The sequence below is a fragment of the Anser cygnoides genome, chromosome 1, assembly GCF_040182565.1.
Source record: "Anser cygnoides isolate HZ-2024a breed goose chromosome 1, Taihu_goose_T2T_genome, whole genome shotgun sequence".
NCBI classification, from domain to species: domain Eukaryota; kingdom Metazoa; phylum Chordata; class Aves; order Anseriformes; family Anatidae; genus Anser; species Anser cygnoides.
In genome coordinates, this window is record NC_089873.1 from 73755727 (window position 1) to 73778978 (window position 23252).

At 38.9% G+C, this 23252-nt stretch overlaps 1 protein-coding gene across 4 annotated transcripts in view; it reads right to left on the reverse strand.

Annotated features, from left to right (window-relative positions):
* The window catches only part of FBLN1 (fibulin 1), an 82745-nt gene that overhangs the window by 9791 nt on the left and 49702 nt on the right, over nt 1-23252 (reverse strand). For 3 of the 4 annotated variants that reach the window (XM_013184707.3, XM_066999967.1, XM_066999962.1), the window contains exons 15-16: nt 15570-15712; nt 13423-13554 (exon numbers count right to left, since the gene is read on the reverse strand). In XM_013184707.3, coding sequence (XP_013040161.1) covers nt 13423-13554; nt 15570-15712 — 275 coding nt within the window. Of the gene's footprint in view, nt 1-13422; nt 13555-15569; nt 15713-20713; nt 21158-23252 lie in introns of those variants that run through there. The other variant, XM_013184708.3, reaches the window with a different exon arrangement.

Here is a 23252-nt window from a genome sequence, read left to right on the forward strand (position 1 = left end):
GTTAGTCTTCATTCACTCTACTGGAAGTGGAACTACTGACCATATTAAAAATATATTTATTTTTTGCATTAGTTAGAATTAAGTGCAATTTAGTATATGAAATATGATATGAATTATTGTGTGGAATATGGTTCCATAAGAATGTTAATATCATCTGCATTGTAAAATAGTCATAGACGGCAAAGGGTCTAAGGACTGAGGTAAGCTAAAGAATCTCATAGGATCCTCTTGGTACTTCTTATGTGTGATGATGTTTCTTTGTCCCTGCTGCACGGCCTGTTTCACTGGCTCCCTAGCTCTGAGATCCCCAGAAATTCCTAGTCAAGTATAAGCCAGCGAGGCAGGCAGGAGAGCATGGCTGAAAAGCTGAGCAGGGTATGAGGCTTAACAGGTGAGAGGTAGGAATACATACTAGGACTGAAAAATGTATAGCTTTCTCATGCAGAATGCATGTTGTTTTGGTAGCAATACACTCATTTCTATTCCTGAGATTATCTGTGAGATAAATAAAATCCTGTGTAAGATGCTTAACAGCACAAGCAAATTATTTTTTCCTCTATATTTCCTAATCCTCAGGGTACGAGTCTACAGATGTGATTATAAGTGAAAGCTGAAGTCCATCACAATATGTGTCCCCTTTGAAAAAAATACAGTAAGGTTCTTCAAGAAAATATGCTATTATACGGTGAGAGTTAGTGCTATCACTTTTCTGAGGGAACATTTGGGATGAGCTGCTAGTGACACCTATAAGAGAGAGTTTTCAATGATGCATAAAACACCTTACCATTTTTCCTCTATCTATTTTCCATGTGATTGAAATGGACACTTGGAACATTAAATGACTAATTTGGAAAAACTCAAGTACAAGAGAGAGAATGTGGAGAATACGGGAAATGAGAGCTGTCAAGCTGGAGCCTAACCTCAACTGAAACTCAGCTTACCTATTGGGCTTTATAAGAATTTCCAAATTATCTCAGCTTGTGTTCTGAAGTGCTACATTTGGCTATTCCTAGACCTATTAACTCTTTTTCCTCACAAAAACCCCTCTGGTCCTTTGTACAGACTTGTCAGAGATGAACAGCCCTAGCTGCCATGACACAACAGTAACTACCCTTTTCTAAGGAATGGATCTTTTGAAATCACAAAAATAGCCTTTAAATAGTCTGCTAGCCTGTGTCAAGCCACATGTGTATAAGATTAAATACAAAGGCTCTCCCTTAATGTTAGAAAACTTATTTAAGCCCTTGTGGATGTTGCAGGAGTGAAGCAGAAAGGTTATCTCAGCCTCCTGGAACCTAAAGCCATTGCATGGCTATTAAAGGAAACTAGCCCCAAACATCTGTGAATTAGCGTTAATGTGCAATGAACAACTTCTTGTAGGGGAAAAGCATGCTTATGAGTTTCCCTTAAGCAATACAGGAACACTGATCTCCTCATGTTAATGCAAGATCCTGAACTATAATTTTAAATTTGCTTTTCTCCTCAAGGCCTCTTGCTTTATACTGCTGTCCAAGATTTTTGAAATTAAGAGTAACATCTCAGATGCATCCGCGTATGACCCTAGTCATAGCTTCAAAAGAGATGTTCAGGCAATTAGGAAGTTTAGAGCTAAGGAAATGAACATTGCAGTGGCTATTTTAAAAGGCAGTGTTGATAGGATCATTCCAGAAATGAGCAAGAAAAAAACCGTCCAGCCATAAATAAATGCTTCCTTGGATCAAACCATAGACAGTGAGTTGCAGGTTAGGCTTGAATACCAGACTATATCAGTCTACAACATGTAAATACATATCTATAGTGTGAAGCCAAAACTAGAAAGCCAAATTGTTTTTTTGGCTCTGCAGACTTCATTTCAAAGAAGTCATGTTGAGATCTCTAAGGAAAAAAAAAAGTTATTTCTTATTCAATATTCATTACAAATATGCAAACCTCATCAATAAGGTTGAAAACCAATTGACAGCCTGGTCACAAACAGAAAATATATAGTTTAGGCTATATTATCCAGTTTGTTTTTCTGTCAAAATCTTCGGTGCTCTGCGTAAGTTAAGGTATAATTTAATTCCTTTCCTAGAAGCATCTCTTTATTCCAAAAGGTTATGCCAAAGTAATGATTTTCAGTGCTTAAATTACTTCTGTCAACATAGTTACTTACTGACCTATACCATGTCAGGGGAGAAGGCAAGTGAATCTTCTGTTGGATAATTCGTTCACGTATCCAATCCTTGAAAATATAATGCTTTAAACATTGCACATTAGGGAATGTCTTACTGCATTTGGTAGAGTAAAAACTGCAAAACATTTCCTTTCATAGCAATCCAGTCATGTCATGGTTTCAACGTCACCACTATCAGAATCAAAGAGTAGTTGAGAATGGAAGGCACCTCTGAAGATTTTCTAGTACAAGTCTTTGCTCAAAGCACATTCACCTACAGCATGTTACTCTGGGCTGTATCCGGTCAGTTTTTGAATACTTCCAAGTACGGGGACTCCAAAACTCTGTGCAACTTGTTCCAGTGTTCAACCACCTTCACAGTAAAAAAAATAAATAAATAAAACCAAAAAAAAACTTTTTATCTTACGTTTAAGTGGAATTTGTTGTATTTCAGTTTGTGCCCTTTGACTCTTGCCATTTCACCCAACACCACTGAGAAGACTCTGGATCTATCTTCTTTATTGCCTCCCACCACATCAATCAGATTCTCTACGAGCCTCCTCTTCTCCAGGCCAGACAGTTCCATTCCAGCTCTCAGCCTTTCCTCATATGGCAGATGCTCCAGTGCCTTAATCCTCTTCAGCACCTTCTCTTGAACTCTCTCCAATATGTCCATGTCTTTCTTGCACCAGGAAGCCCAGAACAGGACACAGCACTCCAGACGTGCCTTACCAGAACGGAGGGGAAGGATCACCTCCTTCAACCTGCTGACAACAGGATCCTAATGCATCCCAGGAAGCCATTGGCTGCCTTTGGTTCATGATCAACTCGGTGTCCACCAGGACACATAGGTCTTTCTCACAGAGCTTTCCATCTGGTCAGCCTCCAGCATGTACTGGTGCATGGGGTTATTCCAGCCCAGGGGTAGGACTTTGCACTTCCCTTTGCTGAACTTCATGAGATTTCTGTCAGCCCATTTCCACAGCCTGACAAGGTCCCTCTGCATGGCAACCCAACCCTGTGGCCTATCAGCCACTCCTCACAGTTTTGTGTCCTCTTCAGACCTCTTAAAGGAGCACTCTTGTCCCACCACCCAATTGATTAATGAAGATGTTAAACGGTATTGGCCCCAGTTATTGATCCCTCAGATACACCACTGGTAACTGGCTACCAGCTGGACTTTGTGCTGCTGAACGCAACCTTTCAAGCCTGGTGGTGCAGCTGTCTTTCAAACCACCTCATTGTCTACTTATCTAGTCCACACTACCTCAGGTTGCCTATGAGGATGTTAAAGGAGACAAGAGTTGAAAGCCTTACTAAAGTCAAGATAAGCAACATGTACTCTTTTCCTCTCATGCATTAATCCAGTAATCTCTTCATAGACAGCAGGTTGTTAGGCATGATTTGCCCTTCATAAACCCTTGCTGACTTCTTCCAGTCACCTTCTTGTCCTTAATACGTTTGGAAATGTTTTCCAGGTGGACTTGCTCCACCTCCTTCCCGGGGATTAAGGTGACTGACCTGTGGTTTCACAGAACCTTCTTCTTGCCCTTCTCTTACAGAAGAGAAAGAGTGACATTTGCTCTCTTTCAGTCTTCAGGAATTTCCCTTGATCACCAAAGTCTTTCAAAGATAACTGAGAGTGGCTTCACAATTCCATCAGTTCCTTCAGCACTAGTAGCTGCAGCCCATCAACTCCCACGGACTTGTGTATGTCCAGTTAGTTTGAACATTCCCTAACCTAATCCTCCTTCAAAAACGGTGAGTTTTTCTTGATTCAGACCTTCCAATTGTCCTGAGGGTCCTGGGACTCCTAAAAGTGAGCCTTATAATTAAAGAATAAGGCAAAGAAGGCACTGAATATTTAGGCTTTCTCCATGTCCTTTGTCACCAGGTCTCCTGCCCCATTCAGCAGGTGGCCCACATTTTTCCTAGTCTTCCTTTTGTTGTTGATGTACTTGTAGAAGCCCTACTCATTGCCCTTCATAGCAGGAGGCTGTGCCTCTATAGACAGTCTCACAGGCAGTATGTTCCTCCACTCCTCTCTAGTTCATGACTGTGCCTAAAGGCACAATCTAGCTGTCAAATTGCAGGTATTTCCCAGACCAACAGATGTCTGCTGACTTCAGATAGTTAATGCACACCTTAGATTCCTCCATCTTTCAAAAGCTTAACAGCCCTTTTTATTTTTTCTCTTTTTTTTTTTTTTTTGTGAAAGCTATCTATATTTCTCTCAATTATTTGTGACAATAACAATATAGACTCCTGCTATGTGGTGCTTTATAGTTTCAGATATAACCTGCTTTATTAATAAGTGGCTGTTCTTTGGAAAATGAAATACTTCTTGGTAATCATCACTGCAGGCATCAAACCATATACAGAAAAATAGCTCTGAAGATATCATTAATCCTGGAACTGCCACACCTGACAAACATAAATACGGTTAAAGGATTCAGAAAACTCATTAATCAAAATACAAGTACTGAAAAAGATTTCCTCTTGCTTTGAAGTGTATAGCCCTCATAGCATTGTGAGTTAGACCTCCATTCAAGTTCGATGGTGAGCATTTCATAAAATAATAGATTTAGAGAATTAAGTTTAGAGTTGGATGTTAACAAGGTTCCCATGCTGGTGCAGAACAGCTTCACAGGAGTGAAGCTATACAAATCTTTGCTGAAGTATCTGGAGCCAAGACTTTGAAAAACATGCTTTTCAAACATTAACATTCCAGATTTTTATTCAATTTCCTAAGAAAATGGACTAGGTTTCAACTGTTGAGCGAACAAGTGCTTATAAAATGCTTTAAAAGTGAGTTTGGACACATACAATTACACATACATAAGTCATACGACACTCATGGCAATTTCACTGTTGGTTTAAGGTGATCAAAAAATAGTGGTCCTGCTATATCCTCCACCCTGAAAAATAAAACAGAAGATTGCCACACAAGCTCTAATGCAGACAACAGGGAAAATGCTGAAGTGTTTTTTTTTGTTTGTTTGTTTGTTTTTTCAGATGTGGAAAGGTGAAGATTTTCCTTTTGAGCATCAACAGAACTCCGTAACACCTAATACAACTCCAATACTCCCTATTATGGAACAGAAAGGCAATGGCAATTTAGGTACCACAACAGTGAATATTGCACCAATGGCATAAACAGGACTCCTAATGACTCGAGTCCAGCTGGTGCAGTGTTGACTGTATCGGCATGTTATCTCCAGGTCCAGCAAAATGTCTATGTTCACAAATCAATTCAACAACTGCTACTTAACAGCAGAGCTCAGAGATATACCATATCCTTTTCCAAGAGGTGTAAAGGAGGATCAGATGTAGGGCAAGACACCCTTCAGAAAAAGAGAGCAGTATAACTACGAGAGCTTGTGCCTGTGACCACAAGCAATGCCTGTTGCTCACGTATCTAACATGTTCATAGTATCTATTGATCACACTAATCATTTATAAAACATGTAAACACAAAGTTCTCATTTAAAGTCTGCCTGAATAATTGTGCCTAAATATAATAATTGTGTGTGTAATTGTGTCCAGGTACTCATGACCTCTGAACTTTTCACCTAGGGTACAGGTCATCATTTAGTTTAGCTAAAACTGTTTAAATCTGCTTCTTTTTCAGCCTTTCGTTCCACCTCTGAAGAAAGGAAAAATGAAGAAGGAAACTACATCACAGGAGTTACGTTTCAGCAGGTACCTAAGGAAACAGGATCTTTTTGATTAGCCTTACTCAACAGATTAGAAATTTAGGATTCAATTTATTATAAATGTTATCCTTCAACCACTCAAAAAAGTTGAATTTCATTAACACCTGGGCTTGTCTAGAAAGCTTTGATTGCTGAAATGCATCAAATAAAAAGGCAATAAAGAGGCCTCATGGTATTAATACATTTTTGGCCAGAAACAAATGGTAAATATTTTCAAAGCTATTATCTGTCATGTTGGATCTTAGGGAGCCTTGGTATTATGAAAGAATTAAAAACAACCTTTGATTTTACTGAGGTTTGGCTAGTTTACAAATAATATGATCTTTATTAAGGATACCAAATAACTTCAGAGAGATGTGCTCTTATCTTGGTTTGGCCAACTTGAAGTGCTTTTAGATCTCTGGCTTGCCTTCCAGCCAAACCTCGCAATGGGTTTTAATGTTGACAATGCTGCGAAATCACTCATGCCTAAAATGCAATAACTGTACTTGAAGTAGCCTCATTAAAAAATAGCTTCCACCATAGATATTTTAATCCTTCCTATTCCACCTCTGAGAATGCAACACGCTTTGCATACTATAAGAATCTTATGTATTACAAAAACAGGTGGAAAATCTTCCATGCTGAATGTGCAAAACATTCAAAATCACATATATCAGCTTTCTGATACTTTATTTTCACAATCCTATTTGTGCAGGGTTTAGTGCCCATCACAGTAATACCTGAGTGCTTAACATACATACAGTTCCTCCATTTAGGGAGGGTGGCTGAGTTTACCCTACCTTGTCCCACTACCATGTTATTCAGTTTCAGCCAAGCTTTGATACAGTAGCATATCCATGACACCTGGGCAATTAATTACTGTAACCCTAAGCATTTCTTGGCAAAGAGCCACATTATGGAACCCAGCATAATATGGTTCTGTGATTCAATTTACCAAGGAAGAAAAAGTACCTAATCCTGAGGATTTGACATGAAAGCCTTTAGACAGCCACTCAGTCATCACCTAGAGGCGACAGCTCTGCTGGTGTTGTTTGCAGAATTTCTGCTGAAGGAAGCTTTCTGAATCTTAATGTGTGTTAAACTCTGACTAAATTCTCAAAATAAGGCTGAAATAAGGGGTCATTTCACCACATTTGACCCTTTTAAAAATAAAGGCGTTCTTTTTAAGTGAGCCATGCATCTGTGCATCATACAGGGAAAGATTTACAATATGTTTCGAGTTTCTTATCTTCTGTCTCCAGCTTTTATAGGGTGTAGGCACTACTGCAGGAATGAGATGCCTGCTATCAACACACAAACTCAGGAGCAGCCACAGAAGAAGCTGAATGAGTCACACATATTTCACACTTGCAGTTCCTCAGAAAAACAGGTCTCTGACTCCTGACTTCATGATACAGCTCACAAAACTTCCTCAGAGTTGCAGTATGATTTATTTGTCTGCTGGCTTTATGGAAACTGTAACCAAACATTGTGTGGATGAATGTTTTTGTAATAGTTACATCTTCCTACCCGAGGGGTGAAATGAATATTGATCAGGGAAGAAAATGTGATTAACTAGATACTTGCAATGTGATAGAGTGAAATCTGGCACTTGGAAGGTTATTTTGCTCAAGCATGAGACTCATTCTCACCAGAAAAGCACCTTCATTGTTTCTCAGATGCAAAATGAAAATTCACCTCCTGGTTTGCCTCCAGAAGAGCTCTTCAGCCTGACATTTTTTCTGGAAGGGAGGGAAAGCGCTGAGAGATTTGACTACAGCACAGTGCAGTCAGCAGCATCCCAAAAGGGCAGGTTCAGGCAATAAATCTAGGTTTCCCTTTACCACATGGCTTCTGGGCACCCTAGTCGCAAATGCGTAGCTACTAATTTCAACAGGGCAACCTGGCATAGAAAAAAAATCAAAAGATAACCTTCACTGAGGGGCTATCTTGTGAAAGGGGCAAGCCTGGCTGAAACCAGAACAAAGATCCTGAAAGGGACTTTTAATGTAAGGCTGCAAAAGCCTGTCTAAAAACCTGCTGAATTATGTCACTGCTCTGTGTGCTCGCTGTAAATGACTGGACAACGTTGGTTTTGTATTGCCAGACACCATTGTTGTTTCATGCTAATGACATTATAGTCAGACAAAAGGTGGCTATTGTTGCTTACTTTCTAGTAAGAGTATCCACAAGGGGAAATAACTTACATGCTGAAATCCTCGCCCCTGCAAACAGTGGAGCTCTCTTGGGTGCCCCTGCTCTCCCTTTAGCCAGGCTCCATTTTAGCACAGAAAAGCAGCTGTAGGTGAACTGCTACTTTCAGCATCACTGCCACATGAGAAAGCCCAAATCAGTCTGAGGATCTCATTATGCTAAATGCTGTACAAACGCAAAGTATGAGCCAGTCAGCTTCTGGCCCACAGGTAAAGAGACTACAGAAACAGAGCATACAGGAGAAGTGGAGAGAAATGTGAAGGTACTTGCCCAGCACTGCAGAGTGGGCCCACCGACTAAGTTTAGAACACATCTTTTGCAACCCAGAGACTCCAAATTTAACATCAGGCCACACAAACGTGTGTGGCAGACTCTGAAAAGACTTTGCTGTGTCTGGGAATGGCCAGATTGCTTGCAAGTTATGGAACTATCCCTGTGCTAAGGGCAGGTTTGCCTAAAAGTCAAATAAGCCTTCAGTTTCCTTCTCCCACCCCCAACCAGTATAGGATCCTGCAAGCACAGTTTCTTTTGCCATCTGTTTTGGTTTACCTTCTGCTCATGTTTTAAAGTCACTGTCCAGCCTCTGGAATATAGTAAATGATCATGATACCACAGTAAAAATAAGACTACTAATAAATCCGGTGTTTCAACAACAGCAGTTCAGACACTTTCTGTAATGGTTCAAAAGTAACATCATGAATTAATATGCATGGAAAAGAGCCTAGGAAGACAGGACAGAGTTAGTGGTAGAATCCTTGCAACTGTAACCGAAATCATTGCCACTCACAATGATTTCAGTTTTCTTTTCTTTCTGAGTGGCAGAAGAAGCATTTAAATGATAGGCACTATGATAAATTCAACTTCCTCAAATGATAACTTCAAGCAAACAATAAGGTATATATGTACAGGGCACAACACAAATCCTAGATCTGTTTGGAAGATGAAAAACTAATTCATTAACACAATGCATGAGTTATACCTGCTGCAACAGAATGATTTGAAAAATATGAATGCCTGTATATAACAATAGCAATGGAGAGCAGTAGTGCATATCTGTAAAATTATAAGTAACTGTGGATACCAACATATTTAAGCTCTAGCACAACACCCCTGAGAACCTCTACAGGTACAACTGAAATTTTCTAATTGTACTGGCTCTGGGTGCTTTTGCTAAGAATAGTATCATTCTGCTTCATAGGCAAGAAGAATATACACTTAAGTTAGTATCAAAAGTGATGGGGAAGATTTCAGTCTATCAGCACTACTTTTAGCTGTATTAAGAAATTTTAAAACCTTCCTGAAGCCTACCAGACTACGAGGTGGTATTACAGTCACCCAAGGAAATGAATGTGTAGCTGAGGGGGAAAATGTTTTATAGTACCTGATAATACCTTAGGCATTAATAGGACATTTTTGTACAGGTTGAAAATGCATTCTTCATTTTTCACTGACAGCTGGTTAAAGGAGGAATGCAGTGAAAAGTCTATAAAAGCTTTAAAAAAAATGGATAGCTCTGCACTTCTGTTTTTCTCCCGCCCATGCTAATAAGTGATGTGCAGTTGTTAACCTTAAGTTGTATCTATTGGATTCAGTGCCATCTTGGCCTGTAACCACACCAGGCAACAGAGAGTTTACACGTTTTGAACAATGGAAGCATGGAGTCCAGCATCTTTAATACAGTTGGGTAGAAATATCAGAGGCTAAGTTCTTTTTTTTCAGCTTGCGTGAAGTCTACACGCTGCCATTCCAGCAGGCTGGTTTTTGGTCCTTCTCTTCCATTGGAAGACTCTTTCCGTAGGGTGGCATTGTCAGTTTTTTGTAGTCTGTGCTTACTTCTTCTGGCTCCTCCATATCTGATACTGCTGGTCATTGATTCCCATTTGATGTATTTTCTTTCTTTGATTTTGCAGTACTGTCCTTGCCTCTTTCTGCTCCTACCTCAGTGGCTATTCCTTCTACATCTCCTTTGGGAGACCTTGTTCTTTCTTTTTCTAACCCTGCCCTGGGGCAGCTCTTTCCTCCACTGCTAGTGTTCTTTTTCCTTCCTCACAACCTGCTCCTAAACATCCTCGTCTTTTTGTACGACCTCAGCTCCCATCTCCTCAGCACCACCAAAAAATCACAAACCAGGCTGACAGACATTCTCCATCCAACCCTACATACTTCTCAATTTCTCTAACATCTTCTCCTTGATGTCTCAGTGTCAGCTTAATGGGATAACAACTAAAATTGATGAGCTGACTCTCCTCGCTCCACGATTCTCTACCAATGCCTAAGTTCTCACTTTCCTTCTGAAACTCCATCTTTAACAGCTCCTCCTCTTCTCTAAACTGTTGCCAAAAGAAATCTGCTGTACCTTTTCACATTTTTTATGCTGCACTTTTGAGAGCACCTTGTTCCTTTCCATTTGCATAAGCACAGCCCAGGTGCAGTTCCTTCTTAAGCACTCATCTCTCTCCTTGTTTGTGACAAACTAGCAAAAACATTATAAAAATGAAAGACTTCTGTAAGAACATCTTCATAGTTGTTTTATCTGTCTTTTCTCCCACTCTTAACAGTGTTCCCTCCTTTCTTTGAATCCCCTCATTGGTTTCCTCTGTTCTAAAATCAAGTCAGAGTTTACTACACTCAGCTCTTTCAGTAAGACTAGTATATATTTGCCTGCTTTTTCCGTATGCTCTTATGCGTTTCATCTCTCTCTGAGCTAGTTAATGTCTTTTCTTAAAAAAAAAAAAAAAATACTCCTGTAGAGGCTTTCTGTGTTTACTCTTGTAGAGAATGGTCACCTAATGGTGATCTAATTTCCATTAGCAGATAAAATAGCTTTGTTACACTGGTCTTTTCTCCTGAAATATTACACAGAATATTAAACATGCTTATTAGTATTTTTACCCATGCATCTGTTTTACTATCAGCAGCAAAAAAAAAAAAAGTCTTAAAAAGAGACTGAACAGATTCAAGAGGGATATATCAATAATGCGTCATTAGGCAGTCCAGATGTGTACTCCCAGAAGCATATAAACTGATGATTGCAGTAGTTGGACCATTATCTTTGGAGAACGATTCCACTATACCTGTCCGTTACTGGCCCATGTTGGACACTGGTTACTGGGCTAGCTGGACATTTTCTCTGCTAGAGTTCTTATGTTACATCCCCACAGTTCTTATGTTCTTAAAATTTAATGGTACAACCAATAAATCTTTCTGATATCACCTACGTCCTTCCTCTCATTCCATCCTTATACAAGCCCTTCCCCTTTCTTTATAAAAGGGACTCACTTTGTGAATTCCTGTGGACTAGGATCCCATCTTACCTATTTGTCTTGAAAATTTCCCAGCATTTTTATGGGAACACCTAACATTCTGATTATTAATAAAAAGAAAAACGATATTATGATGGGAGCAGCAGAACTGCTGCTGGCAGAATTATTTGCAATCCTAATTTAATACATACAATGTGCTGTCCTGATCCCCTGCCCCTCCAGGTAGTATCAGTTAGGATTTTGTTTTGTTTTTTCTTTTCCAATTCTGCTGCAGGCAGTTTACTTTGCAACTTCCATCCATTAATCTGAAGGTACTTTTACATAAAGGAATTAATTAAGACTCTTACATACAAGAATTAATTAAGACAGTAGTAGGCATGTTTTATCATCTCCATGTTGCACATGGGGGAACTGAGGTCAAGAAACCATTGCCCAATTCTTTCACAGAGCTGGGAATGTACTTAGGCATATATCATATCCTTTCAACCTGGTACAGAAGAATATCCTTTCTCTCCTAACACTGTGAGGTATATATTCAGTTTACAAAGTAAAATACTATTGACAGGCAGTCCTATTATTCAAAATGGAAACGTTTCCCCCAGGCAAATGCCTTGGCCAGTCAAATTTTGAAACACATCCTTCTTTCTTAATTTAGACGGAATGAAGCACACAGCATGAAAAGCAAACTAACTACTGTGGGATCTGATAACATTTATACTCTTTTAAAGAGTCAATCCAATACCTGAAATTTGTAATCTTATCATCCTGCTTTAACAGACTCTCCCTCTTTCTCAGCATTCACATGTATACTTCTGTTTGATAAAGAAAGAAATATAAACCTAATGACTTAACGATTTTTATCTATAGTTCATAAAAGCTTTGCGCAGCTGACCCTATACGATCACGCTTCCAAAATGCAACAGTGCCACCTTCGGATCGCACTAAATATGGCTTCTTCACAAAACTAAGAAGCACAGCAACGATTTTTCTTTCCATCCAGACAAATCTTGCTAGGAAGCCCAAAAGCACATGTATAAATCTGAGCAGAACCTGCACATTCATGTCATGAAGCACAAGTCTTCACTGGCAACTGTGGTCCTTTATTTTCATAAATAAACATTAATAAAGAGCAATCAAATACTACTATATAATAAGCCAGACCCGGCATATTCATTCTCTGAGCATGAGAATCACAGAATATTCCCCTGCCACTGCATTAGTGATTCACATGGGGCAGAGCAGCTGGGACCTGCTCCTGCTCTGTGACCTTCACATCATTTGCCAGCTACAAATGGGTATGTTGGGTCCCAGAGTGAGAGCCAAGCTACAGTAAACACTGGAAATATATTTCTGTATGCACATCTGTAATATACTAGATATGTGAGATGGATTACATGCTGCTTCATACAGTATGCATTATATCCTGCCAAAGAGCCTTGCTCTGAAAGAAACCTACCAGAAGGTATGACCCCAGGTTGTGTTGCAGCCCCTCCCTCCTATATGACGAGATGCAGGTCTAGCCACATGACCCACATACACAGGTAAAACTCCTTTTTAAGTTTCTTCTAAACCACAGTGTGTGACAGATCCCTTTTATCCTCAACAGAAAGATATTAATTTAAAACTGAACAAGGCTGTCATTTAATATCAAAACAGGGAACAGATTCAGTAAATTAGTCCTGCTATAAAGATTTGATTATTATTCAAAAAATCAACGCCATGCTGTTTAAACATGAAAGAACAGTTAATTAAATTTACAGTGTCTTTGTTGACAGACTACGTATTTTATATTTGGTTTGATTATAATGGACAAACACCATAATTTTAAAGCTAAGCCATTTGCATTGGTAATTAGAGTTAATCCTGAAAAAAGTCAAAATGCTTCTCAAATTAAAGTTTGGCCTCTGGTGTTTTGAATTTAAAAAAAAATGGTGATCTAAGTTCAAATTAGGCATATTGGACTGGAGAGGGAGAATTTTAAATCAATACAGGCTTGAAAATCAAGGTGTAAAAGAATTGCTCAATTTATTTGACCTTGTTCTATAATACTATTGAGACAAGAAAGTGTACTGTAAGCAGAAAACTGTCTACTCACCCACTGTCATACCATCCATGTAACGCTTGATGATATCAAAGGAATCTCTTAAATTTCCTTCTGTTATGTCAAATATGATATCTGCCTGGTTGGCTGGATACGTAGGTGTGATGGCACGAAGAAAAATAATCTCTGCAAATAAAGGGTATCACAGAGTGTACTGAGAAGTAGTGAAAATATCACTGAAAAAACAAACCAAAACAAAACAACATCATTTGACCCAGAATGACTTGTCCTCAAAGCCAGTGGAGGACAAATACTCCCCTGCCTTTCCCTTGGACAGTTTGTCTTTTAGAACAGAAAGAAAGAACTTTTGCAGGAAGAGAACATTCAGATAGATTTATTTTCTCCTCCTGCAGCATCCAAGAAGCCCTGAAGCCAAAACACTGTTACTTTACAGTCCAGAAAGACCACTCAGAAATCAGTCAGACTTCTAGCATGTACATAGAAAGGACAACACTAAGTATCCACAGGGTAGAGAGTGGAGGGGGACAAAACAGATAGACCCTGAACTCTGATTCCCTTAGGCAGTTGCACGAAGTATTGACACTACAAATTGTAGAGTCCTTTTCAGTGTTGGAGGAGGGATTTAGGTTAGTTTTCAAGCTTCTTGTGAAGGAGGTAAGTATTATTATTCATATTATTATCCTTGCTCTACAGATGATGAAACTAAACCACAGAGCTGTAAGAATTCACCCAAGGCCATGTGCTGAATTAAAGAACATCTTCTGGACTCTGGTATTACTCTCAGATTGCTAAGCCTCATCTCTTTTTATTAAATCATGATGGACTAATGAGGGAACTGTTTGGGAAGCATCCTGGGCCAAATCCTTAGCTCTGCTGCCAGTACACCTGGTAAAGCTGACAGGGTGTGTATGGGAGTAAAAGTGGCTATGGGGCATTCCTCCATTCTCTGTGATGTAGGGCCAGCTAAGGCCTGAAACAGGCCTGATGCAATTTACAGCAGCTCTATATATCCATGTTATTGGTGGCTAAATTGTTCCTATATGAACAACAACTGGGATGTCTCTTGCCCTACTCCTTCAGCCTGGAAGAGGTTGAGAGTGACTGATAGAAAAATGAAGAGTCAGCTTTGGCTCTCATTTAGGACAGCTTCCTGAGGAAGCAAAGCTGAGACTCTGGATGGATCAGAAACAGGATTTAAGATCTTTAAAAACTTTTCCAAAATAACCTTCCCACCCTCCCTCCTCTTCTTCTCTCCCCGTACCTTCATCATGAAATACGTTGCATTAGAGAAGCTAAGGTGAAGGCAGTCATCCCACCTCTGGATATGTAGGCAATCCCCAGAGAAGGCACCAGAAAGTGAATACAAATGCCAAGTAGCAAAAACTGCCTCTCAATCTGTAAATTTATATGTGAACTAAGCAAAGTGAGTGTGATCCTTCTGAAATTGCAGGACTTGAAGTCTCACAGAGACTGCAGAGGCTGAAGAAGCTGAAGAAATACGCAAAAATGTCCATCAAAGTGCACCATGTTGAGCTGGAAAACTCCCTTTATACAACTGAGCAGCTGCTCACTAGGATACCTAAAAGCTTTCTGGCCAGTCCTTCCCTTCCTTTATTTTATAGGAATTTCCCTTCTTTTATTTTATATTTTTAAAAGTAACACTATTTTTTCATAGGTCAAAAGTCAGCAAATCAGAGTACTAGACGTATAAATATATACTGTATTTTGTGATTTATGGCCTACATGGAGATAAAGGCCATACAATTGGAACAAGTCACTTGCCAATAGCATGCAACAGACCATAAACAGATGAGAGAAATATAAAGAATACCTACTTCCTATAGCAAAATGTGCAAAAGAGGGAAGAGAGAAGTCATGGGGTACACTGTTATTATGTGAGTAGATGTAAAGGGGAATTTAGACTGAGTATTTCCTATTTCCTTATACGGGGAAGCTGTATGAGTTAGAGCTCAGACCTTTTTTTTTTTTCTTTTTTTTTTTCCTTGTAAAATTAAAACTCCTAGATATTGAAGGTTTTAATTAAAGGAATAGTACACTGTAATTTTGAACTGTGCAAACATTTTACTGCACCGGTAGCTAGTCTGGCTTTAGGCAAGGATTTCCGGTGGAGGTTTTACATGTTGTAGTCTATTAAATGGAACAAGGAAGAAACCGCTTACCTTCAGGTCTTGTAAATTCTCTGAATGTGGGTAGTGAAATGACAGTGTGGGAAATTGTGTGGACTGGATCCAACACACAGTTGACATCGTTTGGTCGACAAGACTTAATGCAACGGATAGTATCTGTCTTTTCAAGTCTGACACTAAGAGAAACAAGAGAGAGATGCATATATATCCTGAAAACAAATCACTTTGTGTTTTGCAGTCTGGGGAGCTAGAAACTGATATAAAACTGATATATAAACTGATATTTTACCTTAAAAAACTTAAGACAGACTTAAGTAGATCATCAGAACTGTTGAACCACAGAAAAATTTGGCTTGGCTAAGAGTTGTTGTCAAAATCCCCTCAAACCCAATTTGTCAAGCCAGGCATGCAAAAATAGGGAGAATTGTAGTGCATAGGATACCACGTAAAGTCTCCTTACAAGTACAAACAGGACCAAAGGACTAGGCCCAGGTCCTCAGCTGCGGTGCCTTGTCATGGTCTCACCGATTTCAGAAGAGCTACACTTATTCACACAAGCCTCTTTGTATTCCACTTGATATCAGTCATATAAAGCAGAAACAATTGTTTTCATTCTGGAAATCTGTCAGGAAGTATCAGAAGGGCCCACTTTCTTTCACAATTTCCGGTGCAGCAAGAGTCAGAAAAGCCTCTTTTCAGTCTTTTTCACACACACACCCCTTTCCATCCAAACTGAGAAAACACAGAGGAATGGAAACTGGGGGAGGAAAAAAGTTAACCACCTTATTTAAAACCTCAAAAGATTGAATTCTGAGTTTGGGGAAGTGGTAAGGGTCATTTCATATTCCATCTCAACCAGCTGCTCATTCGTCCTTGAAAGTCTATTAAAAGTTAAATGACTTCTTCTCACCCTTGTCCACCAGAGTGAATTTAAAGTCACTTACAGTTCAAGAACTTCACACAATACCCGGTCTGTGTTCGTGAGAGATGAAAGGGCTGTGCTGGGACTTACAATGTGACTAAGCCCCACAAACGATCTCAACTTTGACCTGCCCATTTCTTCATATTTCTAAGTGGAAGAAAGAAAAGACTGCAGTGTCAGAGGGAGGGAATTAAAAGATTAAAAGGAAGAAAAATTCACTGAGTAAAAGGGAAAAAAAATGGAAGCTTTAGTTTGTAAGATACCTCTAGAAACAAATGGTTCTTACTCTTTTCAAAATGTGTTACCCAACTCCACACCTACAAGCTATCTTTTTTCAAACGTTCAAAGGGACTTTATGGCCCTATTAATAATAAATACATCAGTAACTGCTTATTATATGCTACCCACATTTGCTCATCAAAGAAAGCAAAGCCAAACATGCTGATATTGTATGAAGCTAAAGTAAAGATAAAAGAGAAAACATGAATCAACACTAAGGAAATCATGCTTCAACAGATGTGAACTGGCATAGTCTAAGGGAAGTCAATGTAGCTGGGTTAATTTACACCAGCTGAGTCTGGCTTGTTATTCTCATTCCATAGTTAATGCGTTCAGAGTGAAGCTAAAGAATGGAGATACAGGTCAGGAGAGATCTTTTACTTCTCACCTTCATCTAGATACAAAATTTCATGATTTCCTAAATATCTCATAGGAGACAGAACAGGACTTTCTGCTGAAATGCCTCATGCTGGCCATTTTAGAACAAATTAATTCTGTATATATGGACATAATAGTCTAACCTATGGTAACAGATTCCACCCACTTATTTTAAACTCTAGATGCCAAGTTAAGAAAGGACTTCCAGCAAGCTGACTCTTGCATCTTTACAATAAGGATGAGCTAAATTACATAGACTACATCCAGTGTAAAATAGTCTATTTCAAAATGCATAACAAATAGAATTGAGGCAAAACGTGTATCAATCGTGTTTGTTTCTCCCTCTCCCTCTTTTTCTTCTCTGCTGTTCATATGGGAGTTTAGTAGATGTTTACATATATACAGACATACAAACAAAAGCTGAATCTTCCATCTGTGAGCTGGGGTCACAACAGCCAAGTCAGGTTGGTTTTACCTTCAATAACGTGTTTATGAATCCTGAAACACTTCTTTAAAAGTTCTTCTCTTTGCCTTATAGAATAACAATGGCATCTTCTAAAGGTTTGAGGGACATCAATAATCAGTGGCTTGTGTAATTCGTTTTAGGCCTTCATGACTAATGAAGTAATGGTACAATATGTACAGCGCCCTAAATTTTCAAAGCTGTAGTTAAATAGAAAGATTTGTATGCAAAAACATTCTGGTGGGAGTGTCTTAAATGTTCAGTATGACTCTGCTTTTGTTCCTGCCTGGGAAGGAAAGGGAGCCTTACTTTCGACTTCAGCTGGAACATTTGACAAATATAAACATTTCTGAAATTCTCATCCAACAAAGTAATTAATTTGTTTACGATGAAGTCCTAAGTAAGATTTATGTTCAAAATTCTCCCTTCTGATTCACTGGAATAAAGCATTCTGACATGAATTAGGTACCTTGTGTATAGAAACAGGATCACCACGATCACAAGTGATCTGTGCTAGTTACTAACTAAAGCTAGTTTCTAGATTCAGTCACCTTGTAACTAGATACATGACAAAATTTTGTGTCAGCTCTATTTCTTTATACTGCTTCTCTCCCCTCTTAAAAATCCCTCAATTTTTGTGTCTGTCCAAACACAAAATACACATTTTTGTGTTTGTATTTGTGTACACAAAATGTACATTTTGTGTGTACTCTGTCCTCACCATTAAACTTGAGTTTGTGCTTTCATTTTCCACCGCCTGATTCTCTGATCTTTCTTTCACTATCTCTACAAATTGTTTCAGGTTATCCAGAATGCAGTTAGTAACACTTTTCTCTACCGTTGCTTTGACTGCACACCTTTAAACATCTTCTGGAACAATTTGTCAACCAGTATCCATTCCAAATTCTCCATATTTACTATTAATGATGTGCTCTGCTTTCAACATACATCTTCCTTTATCCTTACACGTCTTCTCTGCATTTGATCTTTTAGCTAGCTGAGAACTTCCTTTTTGCCCATGTCCTCCAATTGTGGATACTATGATTGACAAAACTTTCTTCCTGTGTGCTAAGAACTTTATTTACTCAAATTTTTCTTTGAAGTTGCCTCCTCTATCACAAATTGCAGTTTTGGAGCTGTTACCTCCTGCAGACTTTTTTTCTTTTATAAAAGAAGTAAATTAAGAAACAACTCAGTTGCACTGATTGGTTTGTATATAATGCTTTCCTGAATACATTTTTTTCTTTCTTTTTGGGTTCTGGTGACATTCATTGTCATATTCTCTGTTGGATTCAATAAGTAAGTTCTTTGGACCAGGATCTCTGATTTCATTTTCATTGGAAAGAACCATGCACGTAAGTGGTGCTACATAATGACACATTCCCAAAAATTCCAGCTACACTGCAGCATTGAAGCATCTAATACTGAGCTCTGTGCTGCTGAGTTACTTGCTGAATGCAATAAAATGATAGAATATGGTAGAGTTTTTCAATATTGAGGGCCAAATTCTCACACTCCCTTCTTTCCCTGCCAAACAAATATATATTAATGCTTGCAAAAATGAAGTATATTTTTGAATCTTTATCCTACTTAATTATGGCCTCATAATGAACTGGTAGCCAGAGGGCAGTTATATACAAGTATCTTCTGTGCCAGTAAGAATCCTCATTAGCTCAAGTCGAATGGGCTTGTGCTTTCAACATTTAAAGTGAGGACTCTATCCGCACTGGCAACTTCTGGCAGCTTTATAAGTATGCATCAACAGACTCATTAAACATTGGCATTCCTCTTGGGACTTGAACTCCTGTCAGCCAGCTGGGATAAACTTTGCCTTAGGGAACATGTAATACTCCGGCAGAGTGCTGCAATCATGTCCCAGTCTAGTCCTTGGCTCAAAACAAGCCCAAGAGCCCACAGCTTACAGCTAATAAAATAATTGTGTTCAGGTGACTAAGATTTGTGATCTTGGTTTAGACAGCTCCCAGTTTCTAACCTAGTACCTTGCCAGTGCTGTCTGTATTCACATAGGCAGGTGTTTTTAATATGTATTTTCACATGGATTATTCCTCGCTCATCTGCGGACTGACTGTTCTGCCTGTGTAGAACAGAGATGTCTGAGCCCAGGATGGTGTCAAAGAGCACTAATTTGTAGATCATACCTCTGCAACTGAGCTTTAAATATTTATCAATACAAGGACTGAAGAGTACAGTAAGTCCTCTTCCAGCCTGTGAAACAGAATAATTCCAAAGAAATTCCAGTTATATAGTCTACATAGTTCTTGACATCACAGAAGTAAGGGAAGAAAGATTTGGATATTGGAATTCTAGCTGACCTTTAAGGCCTGCTTCTTTGACAGGTGAAGTCTTTATAGTTGCATATTTATGAGGTTTGATATGGAAGTTGGAGAGATAAAAGCGTTATGGGACCAATATCTTATTCAAATATTCCTGTAGACAATTCTCAGCCTGTGAAATAGACAGGAGCTCTCTGCTACTAACTGAGTGTTGTTAGGAGTCCATTGTTATTTTGCCATCATTAGCTGTACAATTCCATGGAAATGTCACAGAAAAGAAGATGAAAAAATCTCTAGAACAAATTTTACAAAAAAGATTCTCTTTTGTATCATCCTTGGAAGGCAGAAGTGCAATTTGCACCTGGTGTAAATCAGCACAGGCTCACTGGCTGTAACACAGCAGCAATGTAACTGGTGCAACTTGAGAATCTGGCTCCACATTTTCAGAGCAACTTGTGCACTGGTGCATCTCTGAGATGCCAAAGACCTAAGTTATGACATTTTGATAGACTTTGATTTTCAAAAAATGCATTTGCCACCCATGTGATGAAACTCTCTAATGATGTCTCAGCAAATTATGTATCTATCTTGTTTTGAAAATTTAGTCTTAAATATATGCAGCTGTGTATTATCAGATGAGACCAACTCCACTATTGTGTAAATCAAATTAATAGTTTCAGTCCTCAATATATTCATATAATAACCTCTTCAACACCTACTTCTGCTTTTTATAATGATGCTCAGTACACACAAGGATCTCCCAAAATTGAGATGTTCAGTGATGGGGGAAGGTGGAAAACTGTAATGATGATGGCAAATAAAATGCAAGTGCAGCATGCAATAGATGAACTAAAACTTTATTAAAATTGGAGGAAAAAATAGCTACTCTCAAAAGAGAAAATGTAGCAACTTATGCCTCAGAGTTAGGGATCAAAGCTGTGCAGAGACAAAGACAAAAAGTTTGGCAATAAATGTGTTGATAGTTCCATGGCGAGAAAGTTGCATTTGAATTGTCAGAAGAAGGTCTCTGGGCTCTGTGATTTGCCGCTGCATGACCACAATGCCACTGTGGTTGTTCACTTTTTTTGTGGTGAAAAAACCCTCCTGGTTCCCGCTGATGATGGACAGCAGTATTTTATCCCCAGGGACAGCACTGGAAGGGCCCATGCGGAAAATGTCGGTGGGTACTTGAATGTTGGTAGGAAAAGAGAGGTGATAGTAGGTTATTCTCAGAGGCAGGCTCTGGCACTCCTTATTTTCATTACAAGGCAAGCGCTCACAGCGACTGCAAGAAAAGTGAGAACACAAGACAAGAGGAAGATTAGCGTACATTTAGCAAGCGTGACAGGATAGCAAGGGCAGTGGGGATGGGAAAAGATATGTTGACTTGCATACTGTATCCATTCTTCAGCCTGGCATCTCAGTAACATAGCAAATGGGCATTTATTAAATAGGGGTGAACTCGTCTGCAGTTGGTGCTTTTGGAGGAGGGTTGCCATTTTCAGAAGTGTGTCAGATGTTGCCCTTTCTTTGCACGCACAGATGGATTGAGTCTGGCACCGCAGTGGTGAGTTTATCTGCATTTGAACAGCTAAGCTCTTCCTCAGGAGAACATCAGCTTTGTTGTTGTTGCTTAAGTTTTATTCTCTTGTTGACTGGACATATGTCCAAAAGATCCTAAGATCCTAAGTGATTATTGAGTTCACTGTGTCCTAGTTGGGATGTCCTTTTAGAGTTGGATTTTAAAACTGAGCAAAGTATTCTGAAATGCATAGTGTAGGGTTAGAAGGAATTGGTATTTCTGAGAGAAGAGACAATATGGATACTGCACTATATATTCATCATCTGACAGCATTCAGAGGAACATAAAACTTGTTTCCAACACTGCTTGTATATTCAGGTTTATTTGCTTTAAAAAAAAATCTTCCTTCTTCTCATGTAGCAGAGTATTTTTCTGTGCCATGAAGAGAACCAACACATCTAAACAAGAACTGAAAAAAGATGCAACAGCCTGATGTCTCTAGCATATCCTACACACTCTGTCCACTCTTACACAGGCTCAAATCACAGGAATGATGCTGGTGAGTGAGAAAACTGTGGTCTGCTAATGGCTGTTTTCTTTCCTTATCACTAAGCACTGTATTCTAGCAACAAGTCCAGAGAACTGAAAAGATTAACTATGAAGGCTGAAAGTGAACAATGAACTTAGTCCCGATGTCAGCACTGGAAATCCTGATCTGTATGAAGAGAGCAATCTCATCCCTTTCTGTTACTGAGAGCAGTAAAGTTTGTCTTGTACAATGCACATACCTGTGTATGCCGTATTTATGTCACAGCTAATGAAGAACATTGTAGTTTACCAACATAGTAATCTGACACATCATGCTACCTGGTGGGTTTGAGAGGTGGTTACAAATTTGCATAAAAGGAAAGATTACATGAAGTTAGGATTAAAGATATGCCCAATTCACCACATTCAAGTTGGTATCTGAACACCCTCTCAGACAGATGCATGGAAGTGGAGGTAGACATGACAACTTGAGCTGAATGTTGACTCTGCAAAATTTGGGGATGATCAGGTAAGGCATTTAGCTCCAAATTTGCCTCATGAGCAGCTATGAATCAATTAAAAGTATCTACAAGAGTCTCTGAACCCAGTAACAATATTCAATCCACAGGCTGAGATTTTGGAACCTAACCTATTTATTCATTTCTTCACAGAGAAATGCTCCAGCATGAAGGCATGGTTTGCTTCTTATTACCTCACAGTGTGGTAAGAAATCTGACTGCCCATTTCATTATTTTATTTTGTCACATTAAGTTGAGCTCCTAACAGGAGTAGCTGGTATCAAAATTATACGCAAAATAATCATTTTCAAAAAGAGTAGTTAAAAGCAACCTCAGTTCTTCAGTTAATGCTTTTTGTGTTTTATGTTCTCTTCTAACACCACTTGCAAACCCAAAGTACAAAGCAATTCTTTGAAGACTTTAATGCATTCTTAATTTTATTCATGTGTGTAAAGATCACACACAAGTCTTCACGGGATGGTCATCTAATTAAGTGTGGATATTCCTGGAATATTTTCAGGTATAGTGAGTTCTGCATTCTTTTCCGAAACGTCATCACTAACTCCCCTAAAGAGAATTCCTTAATTTTGTCAAAATAATGAAGCTACTTGGTTTTGTTGAAATCATGAAGCAAGCCAACACATTAATATCTTAGTTGAAAATGCTTTCTCCATGTAATCTTTTCAGAAGCACAAATATGCTCATAAAAATGCCATGACTTAATTCTTTTATAAAAGTAAAACATGTTTTGTAATAACCAGATCTTTATTTTTTTTTAAAGACCAAAAAACCCTCAAATCTCTCAACTTCCT